Source organism: Amblyomma mixtum, chromosome 4 (genome assembly GCF_055824585.1).
Source record: "Amblyomma mixtum isolate Tamu chromosome 4, ASM5582458v1, whole genome shotgun sequence".
In the NCBI taxonomy this organism is placed as follows: Eukaryota; Metazoa; Arthropoda; class Arachnida; order Ixodida; family Ixodidae; genus Amblyomma; species Amblyomma mixtum.
In genome coordinates this window covers 151,593,619-151,615,438 of record NC_143015.1, presented here as the reverse complement: position 1 = coordinate 151,615,438, position 21,820 = coordinate 151,593,619, and the positions used below count along the sequence as shown (strand labels likewise).

At 44.2% G+C, this 21,820-nt stretch overlaps 1 protein-coding gene across 9 annotated transcripts in view; it reads right to left on the bottom strand.

Annotated features, from left to right (window-relative positions):
- Nucleotides 1-938: 938 nt before the first annotated feature.
- The window catches only part of LOC149348798 (sodium-independent sulfate anion transporter-like), a 146,570-nt gene continuing 125,688 nt past the window's right edge, over nt 939-21,820 (bottom strand). For 8 of the 9 annotated variants that reach the window (XM_089588339.1, XM_089588338.1, XM_089588336.1 and 5 more), the window contains exons 13-20: nt 20,965-21,105; nt 17,879-17,937; nt 16,419-16,505; nt 14,588-14,764; nt 13,168-13,233; nt 11,539-11,626; nt 7,960-8,189; nt 3,707-3,843 (exon numbers count right to left, since the gene is read on the bottom strand). In XM_089588339.1, the coding sequence (XP_089444465.1) occupies nt 8,035-8,189; nt 11,539-11,626; nt 13,168-13,233; nt 14,588-14,764; nt 16,419-16,505; nt 17,879-17,937; nt 20,965-21,105 (773 nt within the window). In that variant the 3' untranslated portion in view covers nt 3,707-3,843; nt 7,960-8,034. Of the gene's footprint in view, nt 3,844-7,959; nt 8,190-11,538; nt 11,627-13,167; nt 13,234-14,587; nt 14,765-16,418; nt 16,506-17,878; nt 17,938-20,964; nt 21,106-21,820 lie in introns of all 9 variants that reach the window. The other variant, XM_089588337.1, reaches the window with a different exon arrangement.

The following is a 21,820-nucleotide window of genomic DNA, read 5'->3' as shown; positions in this document are numbered from 1 at the left end:
CAAGACTTCACTGAAATCTACACCAACTGCACAAGTGCTTTGCTCAGTTCTTTGCCACTTCGGTGTCAGCAGACATTCAGAGGGATACCCTGTGGAGACGCCTTCGTCCCCTGCGTTCGCTTTCTCGCAACGCACTAGTTCCCTGTGGTTAGTTCCCCCGCAAAGCACTCCTCTGGGTTCGGTTACTTTTAACTAACAGGGGAGGGCGCTCGCGTCACAGCGACACCACCGCCACGGATGGCGTTTTGCTGCGCGCTCGCGGGGAGCGACGGGGTCTCTTCCCTGGGACCGGGAAGCGAGCGGACGTTTCGCTCGCAGCTTCGCTCTTCGTCGGCGGGCGACCTCGTGTAAAAATATGTTCCCCTCAGCTCGTCCCGTCCGGTCTCGGAGCTTCCCTTTGCCCTAGCGTGGGCGAACGTTCGCTCGTAGCCGTGCTGGTGAGTCGGACATCCTCAATTCCTCAGTGTATTTTGTTGCTAGCTGGCGTTATTGTTGTTATAGCAATAAATGCCTTGTTTGTGTCAGCCAGTGTGTCGTTCCCTTGTTCCCGCAGAGCAAGGCCCGCCGTGGTCGGCATGCGCTCGGTAGCGTACGCGACCATGGGGTGGGGTCCGCGCGGTTTTTAACTGTGTCAGCCGCACTTAATCGGGGAGAATGTGTTTATCCCCCCTATTTTAAACCCCACAACCCATGCAAACAAAGCTGTGGAGACATGGCCTAAGGAAGAAGACTTGCACTAGCCACGAAACTCTATACGACAGAGTGTCACGAATGTCAGTTTAGCTCTTTGCTTTTCATTGGAACCACTCATTTTCCTCTGCCGTCAACTTACATTGCCTTCAAGTTGAGAGAAAAAGTTTCAGAGGCAAGCTTTGCCACAACTGTCCTCATTAAACACTCATGTCACTGCATGCAGGTAAAGCACTCATACGGCTCACTTCTGCATAAATATAGCTTTTATTGCTTCAAGAACAGCCAGAGACTAGCAGGCATACTCAATAGAGCACACCAGACCGATTGTCGTACCAGAAATGAGCAGTGAAACGCACTGCACTGGCCCAATACACTTCACGTCAGCAGTAGTCTGTGAGAATAGTTATGTGAGCTTCTTGGCAGAGAAGCATACTGTTATGCTTGCCAGTGAGAACCCTGCGGAAAGAAAAAAAGCGAGGCGGGCCACCATAGACATTGAAGCAGCTAGAAAGCACCCTCTTACATTGCAAAATCACTACATTGAGGCTGTTTCATCACAGCCTCACAGACTATCGCCCTAGTTTCACACTCTCTTATTGCTTCCCTTCTGATAAATTTGTTAACGGACATGCAAAATGTGCCATGCCTACATGAAGAACAAATATGTGCTACAACACACAGAACCATACAGATTGCCTGTTCAACAGGAAATTTCGAGTAGAGAGAACATGAATGACAAGACCACATGAGCCAGTGACGAGCCCACAGTTAAAAATACTTTGCGCACCCATTTTTGATAATAAGTAGACTGTTGTCAGTTAACCTCCACGCACAGCATGAAAGGCTAAGCTGTGTTCAATCGCTTTTACTAACACACAGGTCAGCAAGAAGTTAAAGAACAGCGCAGCTGTCAACGAAGGCACAGGAAGAGGAAATTTCAGTGCATTTTTCCAACATTGATTGATTGTACAAAACAACTTGCACCAGTACTAAGTACTAACACTGCAATGGTACAAACAGTATAGAAAACTGACAAGGTGTAACATAAAACCATTAAAACCGGTCCTTTAAGACAGGCATAACAAATATAACAATTTCAGCCATGCAACTTGAGAACAGGTTATTGAAAAATAATAAAATGGTGCCTACTACTAGACAAAATACTGGCACTGCATTAACAGGGAACAGCTTTTTTCCTTTTGCTTTGCAGCAAATGATTATAAGCTCAAATAAACTCAACACACTAACATTCCAGAACTACCGTAAAAATATACAGAATGAAAGTTAAATTTAGAGTTACAAAGGCATGATGAGCACTTTTGCAAGTGTCATACACCACTAGATATAACCATACACTTAAGAATGTACATTAGCTACATAAAACTGCTACCTGAGCAAGCCTGGCAATCGTAAAAAGGCAAAACCAACAAAAATTGCAAAACATCGATTAACAATGCACCGCATTCACAGCTCTCCAAGTGTAGTGCTATTGAGCGTATCAATTTCTCAGTAAGAAAAAAACTTCGCACTTGTACTAGCAGCACATTTAGAAGAAAATCCTCCTTTTGGAGCAAAAAAAGAAATAGAATGTTATCACCGCAATGATTGTATGACAAACTGTTTCGCGAATGACATTTCCGTAAATTTCTGAATTTAATAAAAAAATATCCAATTCTTGAACAAGTCACTGAGTGAATTTTGTTCCTTTGCCAAAATTTCCGGTGTTATAAAATACACCGCGGCTCCCGCTGGCAACGCAAAATTGAGTCATGATGTATGCCAATCGTGATAAAAACAGATGCCCAACCGAGTCGACAGTTCCATAAACATCCTCTACAGCATCATGCCATTTTAGGCTTAGCAAAGGTACTATGTACATATTTACAATGCAATCAAACAATATGATCACAGCTCAAGGCTTTAAGAAAAAAAAAAAAACGCCCTGTACAAGAAAGTAACAGCGTTTGATGACTAGGTGGTCCCCCTTGAGCTTCGGCACAGAAGGTCTGTGCACGTTCAAGTATGCTCGCGCGTTTGTCCTTAAAACAGGACAACAATTCAGCCACGTAAAACATATAAAGTGCGGCCAGTGTGTAGCCTCAACGAATAGTCCAAGAGCTAGACCACCAACAATAGTGCTGGTGCTTCAACAGCTGCACACTACGTACAACAGAGAGAGAAAGACATAACGTCCGGGGCAGAGTGCTTCATCAACAGCTGCACACTACGTACAGCAGAGAGAGAAAGACATAACGTCCAGGGCAGAGTGCTTCATCAACAGCTGCACACTACGTACAACAGAGAGAGAAAGACATAACGTCCGGGGCAGCCCACGGCAAAACGTCCAATTCACTTGAGAAAACGAGGCAACAAAAAAAGAAAGAAGAAGAGGGCATTTTCTCAAAAACGCTAATGTGCTACTTGAAAAGGCTCTGAATACGACCATTATGTACTGCCTACAGGTACTACCAGCAAAAGTTACAGAACGATATTGCCAATGGAAACTAGTGTCCACCACGAACAGAACTCATCTGTAGATAACAAAGTCTCCTAATGTCAAACAGCTACACATACAGACGTGAAAACCTACCCAAATATTATTAAAAGCCAGCATGTCGCTAACCAGCCATGTGGCCCATTATAGCTGTGGCAGCTTTTAGCAGTCCCTTTGCAAATCTGAGTGCTAAAATGTACACGCTTTCAGGGGTTTTGGAACCTCCCCCCATAAAGAACTGCTTGTTTTGCTTTTAGGCGGCAAGCTTTTTCACGTCTCCTCAAAATACACTGAAATGAACGGGGCTGAACGGAACGCTCAGCGTTCGCTCTTGGCGACAGAGAAGGCACAGGTGAAGACCCACACGTGAACACCGGGCCAGAGTTCTGGCCGCAGAATAGATGTCCAGTTTTCCTATCCCAGAATGTGTCCCTACTTTTAAAAAAACTGGTCCTCAAGATAGAAAACAAAAAAAAAACGCTGCTTGAGGTATTGCGGAATGTTCAGCTACGAAATTCCGGCAGTGTCTTAGGAATCGGTGGCATTCGGAGGCACGGAGTTAGTGGCCGGGTCACCCCAGGCACCCTGAGGAGAATGCTCAGTTGACGAACCGTTGCCAAACGTTGCAGACACTCCTTTCCACTGTGACACGCAGTCTAGGATGCCAAAACAAAAAAAAAGCACAGTTTTTTGTGTAAATAATGTGCAGTACTAAACCTGGGGCAATAGAGCTTTTCCGAGCAAGTACAGGGTGAAAATCAAGCTAAGATACGGTACTGTCATCTTAACGACCATATTCGTATGGTTATATGGCAACCTTATTCACTGGCACTCTCATGAAATTTAATGGCGTGGAAAGAATCTAAAACACACTGTTGTGCAAGCATTACAGACTTGTCCTAAAGGACTAAGATGTTTCGCCTTAATTTCTTACTGCCCTTTAAAGTTAATAACTGCAGTTAAATACCCCTGGTAAATTCAATTACATGTTTTACATGTACAAGTCTTTTTCTGCTGTTCGTTTGATATCAAGAGAATAATCTAGATTAAGCTCTTCCTGTAAGATTAATTCTCTGCTCAAATTATGACATAATGCATCTGAATACCTATTTATCCAAAAAGCTGCATGTGAAGGGTAAGAGAACAACCTTTCATTCACCGGACATTCCTAGCCTCGCTCACAAAGGTTACGGTTTGAGAACTACAAAGGAATGGCTGAAAAAATGCCCAAGAACTATGCACTCTTGACTTTGGAAGTCAATAGAGAAAGCAGTACAAGTAAAATCATCATCAAAGTAAAATTAGCTCACATGCACTCCCTTTCAACACTACAACCACATGCTACACTATGTTCATGCCACAAAACTACACCAGTGTAATCGTACTAACTAGAACTTGAAATTTAGTGCTGATAAGCTAACTGCAAGTGTAATGAAAGAACAGCCAGTGAAGATAAAATTTCAGTGCACCTTTTCAAAATGCAAATAATATAAGGCAGCTCACATGAGACTTTCCTAAAACTTCAAATTTCCCGTACATAATTGCTTCATTCAAGTTTACGCTGATGCTACAGCTGATAATGGCTTCTACATTCTCAATAATCGCATAGTGGCCAGAGAAGTGGTGAAGCTTCAATTTTCGCCTCACACCAAGACAGCACAGTAAGGGTATTCATGACTAACTAGAGACAGCAAACATAGCATGCCTCTTTAGATGTTCATTTCCCTTCCAAACTTGTACACTTACTTTATTAGCTTAGTTTAAGGGGGGACATGGGTCTTAGATCACTTTTTTTATTTACAGACCAAATGCAATATGAAACTGCACAGACTTATTCAGTTTTTTCTGCTGATTTCAAATATGCAATTTGTTTATTTCTAGGCCAATTAGTTACTGAGATATTAATATATATCATGCCATTGTCTGCTGAAACAATAGAAAAGAAATGGGCCACCAGAAATTTAATTTTAATATGTAGGTAGATACTACAATGTGTGAGGAATGCAATGCTAGAAGCAGTTTTCAGTTTTTTGTCCATGTGGTCAAATGGCTTAATAGTTAGTTTCATGTGTGTCATTTGTTTTCTGGCACTGTATGTCTGGTAAACTCACTTGAAAACTAACTATTAAGCCCATTTGTCCACACGGACAAAGAACTGAAAACTGCTTCCAGCGTTGCATTCTTCACACATTGTAGTATCTACCCACATATTAAAATTAAATTTCTGGTGGCCGATTTTTTTTCTATTGTTTGAGCAGACAATGGCGTGATATATATTAATATCTCAGGAACTAATTGGCCTAGAAGTAAACAAATTGCATATTTGAAATCAGCAGAAGAAACAGAATAAGTCTGAGCAGTTTCATTGCATTTCGTCAGTAAATAAAGAAAAATGCTCTAAGACCCATGTCCCCCTTAATTAGTTTAGAATAGTCATGCTCAGCAGGCAAAGTCTATTAGGTGCACCTCCATTAACAATGCATCTTAAAATTTTTATAAAGGGCAACTTTCTTTTCACAGGTTCAAAAGAGTAAATAGAATTTTCTCTGCTTATGTTAGTACAAGTCATACATTTCCACGCAAACAAATCGCAACGCTCAATACTCCTCTGAACGATTACTGAGCAGACAAGGCGTCTACTCCTTGATGACAAACCTGTTTTTTTTTTTCTAGCAGAGAATAAGAAGCAGCAGTCTCTGGCAAAATCGCTGCGAGCGTAAACAAACTGAAAGCGAACGGTGCACAGATTTCTGCCGCATGTCCATTCATTCTATGCGTATACTCTCTCTAAAAGTTCCTGTACCATGGACATCCACCTCAGTGGCACAGTTTCATAGCACTTTTCGAACTGCAACAATTTTCTTCTCTGACTTGGTGGCACATTCTTGCTCAGGTATTGCCTTTTGTTAGTTTTACTATGTTTAGAATGAAGTAATAAAAGGTACCACTCCTGACAGGCGAAGGTCTTTAAGGGGGGACACTGGTCTTAGATCTATTTTCTTTATTTTTAGTCCAATCCTAATGAAACTGTACTACCTTGCTCAGTTTTTTATACTGATTTCAACTATGAAATTACCTTTCTTATTTGTACCTCGGTGCAAAAAAAAACTGCTCACTAAAAAATCATTTTTAATCCATGGCTACATAGTATGGCGAGTAAAGAGTGCAATAATCAAAACTGTTTTTCCATTTTACCCTCGTTAGTAATTTTAGAGCACTTGGAATATCAATGTTCAAGGTGTGAATGTAATGCATCGATACACTTTGTGAAACTGTAAATTTTTGAAATAAGATTGAGCAAATCTGCTTCGATTACTGCACACACTGTGCCTTCAGCTTCCGTTAGCAAACAATATGACATCTCTATCTGTCCTAGATGTTGAGATATCGACATACTAAGACAGCCAGATGTCCAAAATTTTCATGCCATTAAATTGTCTGCTCCTGCACAAATTCAGCCCACACGATGATCTAAATTTAATATTATGGTCAAAGTGCTGATTTTTTTAAGGAAAATGTAGGTACAGATGGAAAATAATAGCTGGAGATTCCACTAATGTCACCTTTTGTAAACAGATATTTTGGTAATTTTTTGGTCTCGAAGAGCAGTGTCCGCCCTTAAAGTGAATAAAATGAGCGTCAACAAAATAAATAAGTGCTGAAGCTTCCTTTGGTACCCGAGATACAAGCAAAAAAGAAAAACATCAGAAACAGAAGAACAATCACAGCTGCTTTTCTTCACTCAGTCAGGTTGATCAAGCATGCACCCGCAACCAGCAAAAGCATCCCAAGCCACATGCACCAAGCATGCCCCTTCTACCTCGATGCACCTGTATCTTCTACACTCCGTCTCACAAGATGTTTGCAGCACTACGAAAGGTACAGCTCTCTCGTCCAATCAGGATGGCGCGCACTACATTAGTGTGTTCCTACGCGCCTGTGGCTCGATCCACCTGATGTCCAGGTGGCTTCTTTCTACCTCTAGCAGGTGGCGCGTGATGTCTTTTTATTCTTTTTTTGGTTTGTTTTTGGACAGGCGGACGCCCGTTCCAAAGGGACTAGCCCCACTTTTTTTTTTTTGTCGCAACCTGTTCTGATCAGTTCCTCTGTTGTCGCGAAGCCACCTGTTTCGCCTGCTTGGGGAAACAGCGCACTGTCGGTGTAGAGCACACAGGAGACACAACAGACTCGACCGACGCCATGTTGGAAAGTGGCGACGCACCACTACCTCGCAGCAGGCCTCCGCAGAGCTGTGTCCGTACGGGCTTTGTCTGGTAATTTCACCAATGATTGAAACACTCCCTACCATTTAAATATGGTTTAGGTTTGGTTTGTGGGGTTTAACGTCCCAAAGCGACCAAGGCTATGAGAGACGCCGTAGTGGAGGGATCCGGAAATTTCGACCACCTGGGGTTCTTTAACGTGCACTGACATCGCACAGTACACGGGCCTCTAGAATTTCTTCTCCAAAGAAATTCCAGCCGCCGCGGCCGGGATCGAACCCACGTCTTTTTAGGGTCAGTAGCCGAGCACCATAGCCACTGAGCCACCGCGGCTGCCTACCATTTAAATATACCTGTCCAAACCATGTTTTTAGTTGCAATGCTTATTTTTTTCATTAATAGTCATACACTCCTCAAATATTCGAGGGACTACTTTCTGCGTTTCTGCAGCCCTGATTGGACGAGAGAGCTCTACCTTCCGTAGTGCTGCAAACATCTTGTGAGACGAAGTACACTCAGGCGTGCTTCTGATAAGCAAAGCGTCCTTACAAGCTCGCAGTGTTCCAAACTCTGCACCCTTCGTGTGGCCATGGCAACCGGCTGCCCTGCCTCCCACTGCGAGCTTCAAGCCCTCGCAGGGAGGCAGGCAGCCACGGAAGCAACTGTTTCGCTCCTATTGTCGCTGCAATCATCATCATCGTCACAGCTAGAGGCGTCCTCGCCTCCAGGGCAGTTCCCCCGCAAGAGAGCCGGATTGGCGTCAGAGCCAAAGCAAGCCACTGAAAGCACACGCACACGCCCAAGCCGGCAGGTTGCTTAGAAGTGAGCACAGGAAACAATGCCTTCAGCAAAGCAGCAACTGAGAGCAAGCAGCGAAGCGAAACACCAGCCCAAACAATCTCACAGTACATCCTGCTACCGTATAGTGCGGAATATAGGTCAAGGTTTTTTCCGAAAAATATTACCAAAAGGTCACCCCTCGACTTATATACCGGCCTTTGGCACAAACTGAATAGTCGTCTGGCAACATGTGTGAGCTGCGGACATTTTGGCATCCACATCATTATCGCTTCCATGCTGACGATTCTTTCCTTCCTCTTTGTCAACCGACGCCGCTAAACGTTGACGGCAGTAATCGTTCTTGGCATTGCAACGTATTAATTTCGCGACAGCCTGCAAAATGAGTACCGGTACTCGACGTCAGTTCACCACGGCGTTTAAAAAAAAAGTTATTTGCCAAAGAGTATGGGAACATGTCCGCCCAGCGATACTTTGGCATCTCGGAGAAGACGCGACGCGAGGACGGAGCTCGTTGTCATTCTGGGGGGGCATGACTTCAACACTTCAGCCACTGGACGTTGTGCTGAATAAGCCCTTCAAAGACCACGTGCGTGAACTCTACAATCAGTGGATGGCGGGCGACAACCTCCCACCGGCCGGCTCGCAGGCCACCTCTCGCCACTGTGGCCACCTGGCTGGCTCAGGCTTGGCGCTCACTGCCCGGCGATATGGTGGTGCGGGCATTCAAGAAATGTTGCATTAGCAACTTGTTGGACGGTACCGAGGACGACATGCTGTGGGACGCAGCCAGCATGAAGCAGTCGTCTTCAGACGAGAGCTCAGACAGCTCGGACGAATGAGGAGGCTACGAGTCTGGTGGCACCAGTGAATAAAACGAAGTTTTGTGCCTCATAATTCTTATGTTGACTTTTTTGCTTCAAGGTAAGGGGGTCGACCTATATTCCGCATTATACAGTAGTTGTCTCAAGTATCAGCCTTTGTTTTTTGCTCTGCAGTAGAGGTAAATGCTCACAATCATTTCACAAGTGTCATAGCAAACACTCAGTAGAGCTTTTGTTTTGCTAGTTTTCGTGCTACCATTTATTGCTTCCATATTTTTTCTTTCGCAATGCACTGCAACTACTTTCCTCCACATTGCCACTGGCCCTAAACATTTACTAAAGAAATAAATACAAGCACCAGTTCAATTTGCAGGCCGGCAGCAATGCTTCATGAGAGTATGTGGAGCAACTCAATGCACTAGATGAGCACCTTTGCTTTACAACCAACAAAGCTAATAGACAAGACTGTAGAAGCTGCCACCAAATGCTATCGAGCCTAATCTGGATGCTCAAAAGGCACGGCTGAGAAAAATCAAGTTACGGTGCATTCCATAACAAAGTACCTGCACTAATGTTCGCGTTCTCACAATTCTCACAAATCTCAGAAATCTCACATTCATTATTCATAAGCATCCTATTTTCTAGTTAGCAAGAACCACTTTATCTGTTCACTGCTTCCCTCTTGATAATAATGCAATTATACTACAATTTGCAAGTCACACATACAAAGGTCAAGATGGCCTAATCGTTCTCTTTCCTAAAAATAAGCGCATGCAGTCTGCCTGAACAATGAGTTTCTTGCTAACGAAATCTTCAACTGCTTCCAAACAACTTCAGCACTATTTGGCCCCTGTGCAAAAAACGTTTGCTTTTAAAACCCTGCTTTGAGTCTGTGCGATTCACAGCCTGCTTAGAAAATGCATGCAAAATTTTTAAGTCAATGCAATTCTACTCAAATATACAGGGTGCTTCAACTGAGACTTTACACAATTTTGAAAAATGAGCTTTTTGAGTTAGAAGACCTCTCTTTTCGGCACAGCATTGTCAGCAGTGCAGTACATCAGAACACAGCTAAGACGTGCTAGATAGTAGGCTGGTTAACTAATAGCGAATAGTTAACTTTTTACCTACTACTGTTAGGCTGCTTAGCTATTGATAGGCCTGAATTATTAAGGTTCACCGTAAGCAATATCCATATCAGTTTTTAGAATTTCAAAAACACGGTTGCCGTTGGTGCTGTGGCCCAACAAATTTTGGCTATTTCTACGAGTTATGTGCACTGGAGAGGTTGCTTTGCCCACAAGCTTTTCGAAAGCACATGTATTTTGGCACGATGTAGCCAAAACTTGTCGGGCCACAGCACTGAGGTTAACCTGCTTTCAAAATTCTTAAAACTAATATCGATACTACTTACGGCGGGCTACACACCACTCAATGGTTAAAGAGCCTAATAGTAATAGTTAAAAAGTCAACCATTCAATATTAGTTAAATAGCCTCCTCGTCAGCATGCCTTAGCTGTATTTCGATGCAATACACCGCTGACAATGTTATGCCGAAGAAAGCGCTCTTATAACTCTAAAAGCCTGTTCAAAAAAAGTTGCGTAAGGTCTTAAGTGCAACACCCTGTATAAACATCAATGCACAAACTGGACTCCCTTTCACTCTCAGGTTGACTGCGCACTTCACTGCATAATTATTTGGGAGGAAGCCCACTGGAATAGATGAGCATGCAAATGCGAAGGTAGCACACAAGCCACACGGCAACACAGGGCCACACAGCACACGGAGGCTCAGAAAAGCCAAAGAGTCCTTTGCACAAAGCAAGCACAGATTGTGACAGATTGTGACGCCACCCAGCACACTCCTTAAAGGTGCACTGAAGAGGAATCTGAACTCGTCTTTTTGCCGCGGGAACTCAATCTACTACACGTTCCTAGCATTCTTAGAAACTGCGACTTATTGCCCTGTGTGGCCGATTTCCCTAATTAAATCGAATTAATGTCCGGCTCCCGCCTTTTTTTTTTTAATTCCTCTCATACGGTGGGCGGAGTCGACCAACGCGCGGAGTGCCTTTCACCCAGTCCCGTGGCGGCTTGCCGCTCTGCCATAGGCGGAGTAATACGTAGTAGTCCGTAGTAGCAAATAGTCCTCGCGTATTTTTATTTCTGCGGGCTTATTTTGCAGCTATATTATCTGCGAATGAAACTATTTATTCACAGAAACCTAAAAAAACAACATAAAGCGAAAGCAAAGCCTCCACGGAGCTGGCTGAAAGGCACTCCACGCGTTGGTCGACTCCGCCCACCGTACGAGGGAGAATTCAAAAATAAAGGCGGGAGCCAGACGTTAATTCGATTTAATTAGAGAAATCGGCCACACAGGGCAATAAGTAGCAGTTACTAAGAATGCTCGGAACGTGTAGATCGAGTTCCCGTGGCAAAAAGACCAGTTCAGATTCCTCTTCAGTGCACCGTTAAAGCTTGTGTCAGAATCTAGAAAACTCACCAGAGATAAGAGAATCAAGCTCCTTATCAGACTTGCAGCAGTGAAAATCAGTGGGCCCTGCTCCTTGCAAAGCGTCAGCCACGGAAGGCTGCAAGGAGAAGAAAGACATGTTCAGAAACACACAAGAGGAGAAAAAAAATTGGGGGGGCACTTTGTTGACCTAAAGTACGGTGAGGCGAAAGCCTTTAGGGCGATGTTGCTGCTTGTGCCACTGATGTGTGGTTAACCCTTTGAAGGTTTTTGCCGTATATGTACGGCGGCGGCTTTCTGTTCCGCAAGGTCTTTGCCGTACAGGTACGGTTTCGATCTTCCGTTTGAAATTTTGCGCCAAAAGAGCGATGCGTGCTCACTGGGGGGTGCTGCCACCTCTTAGGACTTACAAGAAGTGTTTGAATTTTGTGCTGCCTTCTTACGGAGATAAGCAGAACTTATGTCTAGCTTTAGCGCAGCGGCACAGACTGTGGCAACACCCCTTTTGTAGTTTTGGTTTCGCCGCATGATCGCAACGGAGTCGCGCGAAATTTGAGTTTTCTTTTTGTCAGCACAATCTTGCAGGGGCTGCCGAAGTTGATTTCTATCTTTATTGGCGCTGCTCTTAGCTTGCTTATCACCGTTGCTCGCGAGGTATTCTCGCCCTCTGTGGCAACGCACCTATGCGGTTTCGATTCCGCCGCGAGATCGCAACGGAGTCGCGCGAAACATGTTACCTCTTTGTGGGCACTGTTTTGCAGAGGCGGCGAAAGTTGATTTCTATCTTTATTGGTGCTGCTCTTAGCTTGCTTATCACCGTTGCTATTCTATTCTATTGAACATTTTCCAGTTGTGAGTGATGCTGTCACCAAAGTACTGTTCCTAATTTTTTTTTACTATTTATTCTCGATTATATACATTTTGTAGATTCAAGATCCGCAATAAAGTAATTTGACCACCTGGGAAAGTTTTCTTCAAAATAATTCGACCCTCAAAGGGTTAAGATGTTAATTGAGTACATAATTGTTTGTGAATCTTAAATGATGGATACACTGCAGGGCGTTTGGGAGGCATCCGTCTGATTCGACGCCTTTCTGCAAACGCCCTCCAGCGTCCTAGACAAGGAGAACTACGTATTCGTTGGCAGGAAGTAGCGTAGCCATTAGCATGCTCGGCTGCGGAACGGAAGGATGGTGGTTCGAATCCCCTCGTACAAAGATTTTTTTTGTGGTCTGACTAGAAAAACATGACACCTCTGCTGACAACCTTCTGTCGACAACGATGAGGCATTAAACGTTTTCGCCTTAAAAAGTGCGTAGACAGAGTCAATTTCCTGCACCAATTTGGACAAATACTACTACAGGAATCACTAGACTATCAGTATTTCATGTCCTGTTGAAAAGTGCACAAAAATTGTTAGAAACGAGCATTTAGTTTAGAGCCAAACAAAGCTCGGAAGGTGTTCAATCACTTTTTACTAGCACGCAGGTCGGCAAGTCGTTAAACAACAGCCCAGTTGTAAACGAAGGCACAGAAGGCGGAAGTAATCAGCCCAAAAATATGTTTCACATAACTTTTATGTCACTACTTGATGACACAGCCTCACTTAAAATACCCATTTACTTAGAAAGGGAAGGATGAATGATAAGATTGACAAACCTTGAGATTAATGTAGATCAGCGTTGCCTGCTGCTTTGAAAAGTTGTCGCTGAGACTCTTGAAAGCCTGTAAATGAAGGAAAGCATGTATTGTAGGACCGTCCTTTAAGCGTCTTGCAAGGATAGGAATGCATTTTATCTTTAGCCATGTAGCCAAGAAGCTACACAGAAGGCCACAGATCAGAACACATTAGGTAATATAAAATATTTCACAGTCACAGTGTTTTGGTAGAAAGCCACATCTTAACTGCGCTTCGTAACAATGAACCGGCCACTATACGGCTAGCAAGCAGTGATCTGCTGCATTAAGGAAATCTCCCTGTGTTCACTATACAATCATTTCACAGACTAGTGGGATTAAAAGAATTATTTTTACAAGTCAGTTACTCATCTCTGACAATCTGGGGTTTAGCAATACAGGCAGCTCACAAAAGGGAACAGTCGGTTTGCACAGATGAACAAATTCTGCTGTTACTTTTACGCCGAGGTTAAATATGTCAATCGGAGATTATCCACCCACTGAAAAAGCATTCAGAACAAAGAAAGAAAAAAAAGGGTGGTTTTCACTAACACTTGTTATGTAATCATTAGCTGAACATGTTAAAATCAAGAGTCTTTATATTAGTATTGCTTACTGTCTCCACAGAAATGTAGTCAGAAAGAAAAACAATATCATTGTGCCAAACATTCAACACTTCACTTGAACTGAACTATCGTCAACTGGAAACTAAGCACACCTTTTACAAGGTTATACCCGTGCCACACGCGCACAAGAAATGGCACTAGATGCTTAAGGCCTTAAGTTTGTTAATGCCATTATTTCCGGAGTTGGTGCTACACGTCCACATTTAATGCCATTATCGGAAGTGACGATGATGATAACGCTTGCAAGGTAGTCAGAAGTTTCAACTGAATATAAACATTCCTAATGACAACAATATATCGGGAAATGTTGTTCAAATGTAATGCAAAAACGATTTTTTAGAAAGTACGGCTGTTCCTGCTTTAAAAGTCGAAAAAGTAGGCATAAACTCGCATGTCAGCACATGAGTCTAGAGTACCTGTCAATAAGGGTGTTTAAAATGACGCTCTTCGCATCGAAAATGCGGTATAGATGCGTCATCTGACTGAAAGTTAAGAATTAACCATTGCCTACTGGTTAGGTAGTTGTTACTAACAAAGCTGCATGCTTTCCTGCGTGTGGAATGGGAACGAGAGTACACGTTGCACGGGCGAATGAGTTGTGGCGAACTCAGTAGGTCGCGAATGGCAGTAAGGCTAATGCCATTAAATTTATGCGTGTGGCACCGCACGAATGCCATTAAAACTTAAGGCAGTAAGCACTTAATGGCATTAAGTCTGTCCGTGTGGCACGGGTATTAACCAGCTTCGCATCCAACAAGAAACCACAGCAAACTTACAATGCTAGTCGTGTAGTCTACGACGTTAATATGGATGCCGTCGTAAACGATAAATCGCGGGGAACCGTCCTTGGTGTCAGGAAGTGCCTTGGTGATCTTGTTGGTGGCGTACATAGAGGACGGGTACAGCACGGTCCGGTCGGGCGACACAAGTACATACGGAATTCCAGAGATTGTCTGGAAAGAAACAAATACCATTTTAAGAAAACGTCACGTGTAATCATGGCACAACGTGTTACTGCACTTTTTTCCATAACTGCCAAACACCAATGGCCCTATAGACTGAGCCAGGTCCCACCTCCTAATTTTCACTCTTCATCAGCGACAAGAACAAAATTCTCAGTGATGAAATTGACCATAAAGGCCAGAAATCGACCTTCAGACAGCAAAACTAGCCGTGCTCAGCTACAAGAGTCACATAAAGTAACTGGCATGTTTTGCCACAATACACATAACATCCGTTTTCCAAGTAGCTGACTTGTTCCAAGCAGAAGTACCCTTATTTTTACTTAACCAAGCAATCAACTTATTTGCAAGTATCATTAGCTCTTACAAGCTTGGAAAGCGTGCATATCGAGTTATAATTACTGAAGTACCGTATAAACGCGTGTAAGGGCCGCACTTTCTTTTCGAAATTCGGGGGCTAATTTTTGGGGTGCGGCCCATACACGCGACGTACGAAAAAAAAAAATTTAAAGCAAGAACACACCGATCAGGGAATGAGCGGCATTTATTCTACGTTCAATCATCACTCGCGGAGTATTTCGACTCTGAGCTGGTGCTGTGCCCTGGTGCGCGCTCATCCCAAAGAAGCCGCGCAGCATGTCCGCTGTCAATGCGTAGCCGTTGCTCCGCATTTCCATCACAAAGCAGAGCAGCTCTTCTTACAGTTCGGGAAACTCTCACAGCTCGCCTCGGAAAGCGCGCTTTTTGCAGCTTGTGTTTCTCAATGCACCCTTTTGATAGCACGATCATCGGACGCACTTCTCGGCCACGTCGAATTCCCTGTCCGCCGCACGCTTGCCGCGTTCGAGAGCTAACTCCCAGCCGTGTAGCTGATAACGTGCTTGCCCATCGTGCTAAAACTACATTACTCGGCGGCAGCACGCGAAAGCCAAAACTAAAGAGAACGCGCTAACACGCCATAAAAGGCTGGAGCTGGTGATACTGATGCCGATGTAGATAGCGGGATGACGCGAGGAAAAAAAAATTGACGATGATGATGATGATGATGATGATGATGATGATGATGATGATGGCTGTGGCCTCTCACGCGCCATCCATGGACGGTTTTTGGAAGCTCTTGTGCGCGTGCTTGGCCTCTACGATCAAGCGCTCCGCGATCGAGCACGCCGTTGTTCGCAGCTGGAGCCGATCGCGGAGGCCACGGCGCGTGCATTTAGAAGGCTATTCCCGCCTGGGTCATGGAAAGTTTGGGTGCGGCCCTTACAAGGATTTATTTTTTTTAAACATTTCCTTCGAGAAAACGGGGTGCGGCCTATACACGGGTGCGGCCCTTACACGCGTTTATACGGTATTTTACCTGCCCAGACACCTAAAAAAATTTGTTTTATATGTCAATGAACACCAAGAACCTCACTGCAAATGCTATCCACTTTTTTTGGTCACATTTGGCAATGCGGATGCCAGCCAACATTTATCTGTTATGAAAGAAACAATTCCTGCAGCCAAACACATTACTTGATGAAATGCCAGTTGCTGTGACCAAGCAAGCAGTTCAGAGAAAAGGACTTCCCAAATGCTGCAGTGACGACATTGCTGTGGACAGCAAAATGATTGCATACAGACAGTAATCAAGGATAAAAAGTACCTGCTTCTTGGAAACCTTGATCTGTGGCCTGGCATGCTCATACATCAGCAGGGCGAGGGAAATCACAACACCAACAATGATGCCGTACTGAAAAGGGAACAAAAGAGCAAAGTCATTAGTGCCCGAGTTCTTTCATACATTCCTGAAACATAGCCTGGCTGCAAGACATAATTACAAACAGCAAGTATAGACCCATCACCACCAATGCATTGATGACCCTGCCGCAGTACTATATTCATGCGGTCAACGAATACGCAAGTACCGTATTTTCCAGTGTACAAGACGCACCCTTGTATAAGACGCACCCGCCATATATGCAGGGTGTCATTGAAAAAATTGGCATATAAGACGCACCCGTGTATAAGACGCACCCCCATTTACCCAGTTAGCGTAGTGAGGCTTAATTAAACATGCTTATGCGACCATCGCAAAATGCAACACTCACGCCATACCAGCCCACGTTTTAGCACAAAAGAAAAAAAAGCGAAAGAACTCTATGTACATAACAATTTATTTTTACATAAAACCTTCAAAGTCTTCATCTCCGGATGCGCTATCGAAAAGGCAACGCGTCTGAAGCATTCTCTTCGCACTATGTACTTGCAAAGGGTGACTAAAAAAAAACATCGGCTTCACTTGGCTTGTCTTGACAATGGCGAGAAGCGCGACTGTCGCTATCTTTTGTCATTTCACGTTACCTTTGCTTGGGGCCACCGAAACGGCCGCGTGTTTAAGATCCCGGAAGTGGTCAACCCCGCCGTTTCATGATAAAGTTCACCTAAAAAAGTTGCGCACGGCGGTCCCCGTTTTGAAGTATTAACCATGTTACAACCGCGTTATTGGTAGTAATATTTTTTCGGTGGAAAAAGCTTGAACATGAACCTGAGTAATTTCTGAACTCGCAAAAAAAAACGGAAAATTCGCATATAAGACGCACCCTTGTATAGGACGCACCAGCAAGATTTTTGAAAAAAAAAAAAACGCGTCTTATACACCGGAAAATACGGTAGGAAACAAATACGATATGTATTTGCTGCACACCAAACCAGTCAGCCGCAATACACTTGAGAGATACTAAAACTCTTTCCCTCTTACATTACTGCATAACTAACTGAGCTGTGTACATATGTCTACTCAAGCGCAGTATTTTTGTAGTGTTGTCGATTTTGTGACAATAGCAGTACTGACCTTTCACTCGCTACTCGTTTAAATGCCACCCTAACCAAGGAACTTTCATTTACATTCATTCACAAACAGCATAGCATACCCACTTCAAAAACGAAATCAGATCAGACATTTTCGTTTATGCTTGTTCGCAATTCTTTCCAGAAATTTGAAGAAAAAAAAACATTCACTCTTCAGTTCAACTTTCGAAGCAAGTTTGTTGAAACCATTCTCATTTGAGACAAAAATTTCAACATTCGTACACCTCTACAGTGAATCCATAGTACAGCACTCACCTCCAAACCAAGGACAAAGGACACGATGAAAGTCGCTGCAAATGGTAGCAGGTCCACTCCTGCATAAAAAAAACGTGCCAGAACTTAAAGGGTCAGTCTACTCATCGAGGTGAGTGTACAAATAATGGCATATTCTGGTAGTTGGCACCCTATAACATCAATAACGATGGGTCTGCGCCCGGTTTAGGCAGGAATTTATATTTTATTTCGGCGTTAAAAGTCGCGTAAAAATGCATGGTGGCGACCCCAAACGTTCATTTTGTTCAAGAAAGTGGTAGTCTTTTTTTGTAGAAGCATAAGTGAATATACTACGTACCATTTGTATGCCCCAATGTCAGAGAAACGCACGTTTTGTTCTAGCAAACTGTAGAAGGCGTACCGCTCACTTTTTCTGTAAATCACATGAATATTTATAGTTACACGCACGCAAAACGCAGGCACATTCCCACTTTTAGTTCAGCGTATGCTAGCAGAGACGCAAAAATAAACTCAGCCTATAGTGGTGCCATCTGGTTGTCAGGACGGGAACCATTGCTGTAAACAAACCGACTCTTCACTTAAGCCTAGGAGCGGCAGAATCGTCACTCTAATTATTAAAATAAAGCAAATTTATCCTTGTTTGCTTAATTGCTTAGCGAAGGCCTCGGTTCTGGCAGCCTTGACGCCATAGGAAGCATAAGAGGGTTCTCACGCAGCTTCCACCCTCTCCGTTCGATGACGTTCTACGTCACACCTGCGGTAAGTCAGGACGTTCTACGTCCGCCGCTTATGAACGTGGGTGGCGCTGATGAACACTCTCAAAGTTGGGTTACTTGTAAACATAGATACCCCCGAAAGCAGAAGATTTGACAGCCGTCGCCGTAGCTCAGAGGTAGAGCACCGGACGCGTAATTCGGAGGTCGTGGGTTCGGATCCCACCGGCGGCATATGGTTGTTTTTTCTTCTGTTTTTCTAATCAATTAGCATTAAGCGATAACATATTCAGTAATATTCTAAATTGATCAACACCACAAAATAAATAAATTAATTTAAAAAAAAAAATCCCCTGTGCCCCTTGGTTTCTGTGGCTGTTGGCTTCTGTCATATTTATAACGAGCCCCTCATCCCCTTCCCTTGTTTGCTTAACTGCTTAGCGAGGGCCTCGGTTCTGGCAGCCTTGACGCCATAGGAAGCATAAGAGGGTTCTCACGGAGCTTCCACCCTCTCCGTTCGATGATGTTCTATGTCACACCTGCGGTAAGTCAGGACGTTCTACGTCCGCCGCTTATGAACGTGGGTGGCGCTGATGAACACTCTCAAAGTTAGGTTACTTGTAAACATAAATACCCCCGAAAGCAGAAGATTTGACAGCCGTCGCCGTAGCTCAGAGGTAGAGCACCGGACGCGTAATTCGGAGGTCGTGGGTTCGGATCCCACCGGCGGCATTGGTTGTTTTTTTCTTCTGCTTTTCTAATCAATTAGCCTTAAGCGATAACATATTCAGTAATATTCTAAATTGATCAACACCACAAAATAAATAAATTAATTTTAAAAAAAATCCCCTGTGCCCCTTGGTTTCTGTGGCTGTTGGCTTCTGTCATATTTATAACGAGCCCCTCATCCCCTTCCCTTGTTTTCTTATAGGCGAGATGAGACGAAGCGAAAGACAGGCACCCCATTTATGGCCAGTGAACGCACTGAAAAAGGCAGCAACAACGAGAATTCAGTCCGAAGCGAGAGGTTCGGCTTCGACGGGCGCCGCCATGTTTGTCGCCGCGCAGCGGAAATCCAGATGGTTGCCAGATGAGACTACCATCTCACACAGATGTGTTCCCACATCAATAAATTCTATTTTGAAATGTTCTACCGCACTCCTTGGCACCACAGCGGGCTAAACGGTAATTTGAGTAAAGAGCTATCGGTTGCCGCAAAGAAAATATGGTCGATAAAATTCAGTAGACTGACCCTTTAAGCTTGCTGTTTTCTCCCCGTGTTCGATGTAAAAGAGCAAGCCATCAAGCAACTGCCCCTATCCATACTAAATTAGCAAATCCAAAGTGTCTGAACAGTTGTTCCTAGCTCTGTGTGTATTTCTTTTAAAATTAAATGTGCTAATTGGTATAAGGTCTGGTCCACTGATTTGACTTTTTCAGAGGGTAGTGCGAGTGTGTGACACACCTAGATTAGTACTCAAACTACAGTGGAACCTCGGTTATACGACGTTCAGGGGACCGCGTGAAACCGTTGTATAATCCGGGTGTCGTATAATCGAAAATCAAGCGTGATATTTTTTAACGTCTGAACTTCATCGGCATCTTTTTTTTTTTTTTTTTCGGAACACAAATGCAGCACATTTTTGCCGGCAGAGGGCTAGTCTTCAACAAACAAGACAAAATGGCCGTTGAGGCTGCCGTGAGCAGCGGGGCAGCGGCTTGCGCGGTTTTCTTGATAGATGGAAAGATTAAGGCGCACCGGTTATCGACTGGCTAAAGTGTGCCTACCGTATTTACTCGATTCTAAGCACCCCCTTTTTTTCACGATCGTGATGCCCAAAGTGAGAGGGGGTGCTTAGATTCGCATGCAAAGTTTTTTTTCAGAAATTTTTTTTCCGAAAATAGGGGGGGGTGCTTAGAATCGCGAAAAAACGGTACATCCCGGCCTGCGTTTGCTGACGACCTTTTTTGACGGACGGTACGAGCCAGACGTTGTACGAAGCGGGGTCCTTCTAAAATTTGCGTCGTATAACCGAGGTTTTTAATGCATTGTATCTATGGGGGTCTTGCCGGGACCGCACAAATTCGTCGTAAAATGCGGGTCGTCGCATGACCGGGGGACGTATAATCGAGGTTCCAGTGTAGTGACAACAGCTGGGATAATTTGCAAGTATCCCGACAAGACCTTTCACAGATGTCAGCCTAACGCATCATATACCAACCACTGTTGCATGAAAGAATGATTCAGACGTAAAAGTTATCTTCACTTGAGCACCTACCAAGCACTGTGTGATATGGCGAAGCGCTAATCATGTTGAAAGCCCAGCACAGTGACCTACACAGCTGCACTCGCAAGTGCAGTGCCCGTTACTGAGTGAACAAAGCGGGGCTCACGGTTGGTGCGCCACATGGCTGGCACGTCCTGGTAGTGCACCATGAAGATGACAGCCGTGATGATGATGGCCGACAGGGAGGCCTTGGGGATGTACTTGAAGTAGGGGGCCATGAACACCAGCGCCATGATCACAATGGCACCTGCAGAACAGACAGTCGCACAAATCACTGCCTCATGCTACGGATTTAAAGAACCAGGTTTCTGGCACCACACACTGCAATTATCAACAGTCACTCTGCAATTCAGAGAAAACCTGCACCCTTATAGCTATGTGAGTGTTCCAGACTCTGCCAGACAACCTAAATGTGACACGTACTCGAAGCATCATTCATGCAGTAAATACTACTTCCCACTTGATGTGAATGCTTCGAACAAACACTTGACAGCAGCACAGTTGTGTCCACTTCTCACCACTTGTGTAACAAACCACAAAAATTGACCTAGCTCACATAAGTCATAAACCTTTCTTTTCGAAACATGCTACGCATCCGTTCTCGGACATTATATTCAGCTGCTCATACACAACACTGCAGCTCAGCCTTCGGCCTCTGCAGTCAACACCACATCTAACATACAGGATTACGGTTTCGGGGGGCTTAATGTCCCAAAGCAACTCAGGCTATGAGGGACGCCGTAGTGAAGGGCCCCGAAAATTTCGACCACCTGGGGTTCTTTAATATGCCCTGACACCGTACAGTAAAAGGGCCTCTAGGATTTCACCTCCATCGAAATGCGACCGCCGCAAGCCAGGATCAAAACCGCGTCTTTCGGGTCAGCAGCCGAGCACCATAACCACTGAGCCACTGCGGTGCTATATTAGTACATAGTTTTACTTAGAGGGACACTGAGATCAAA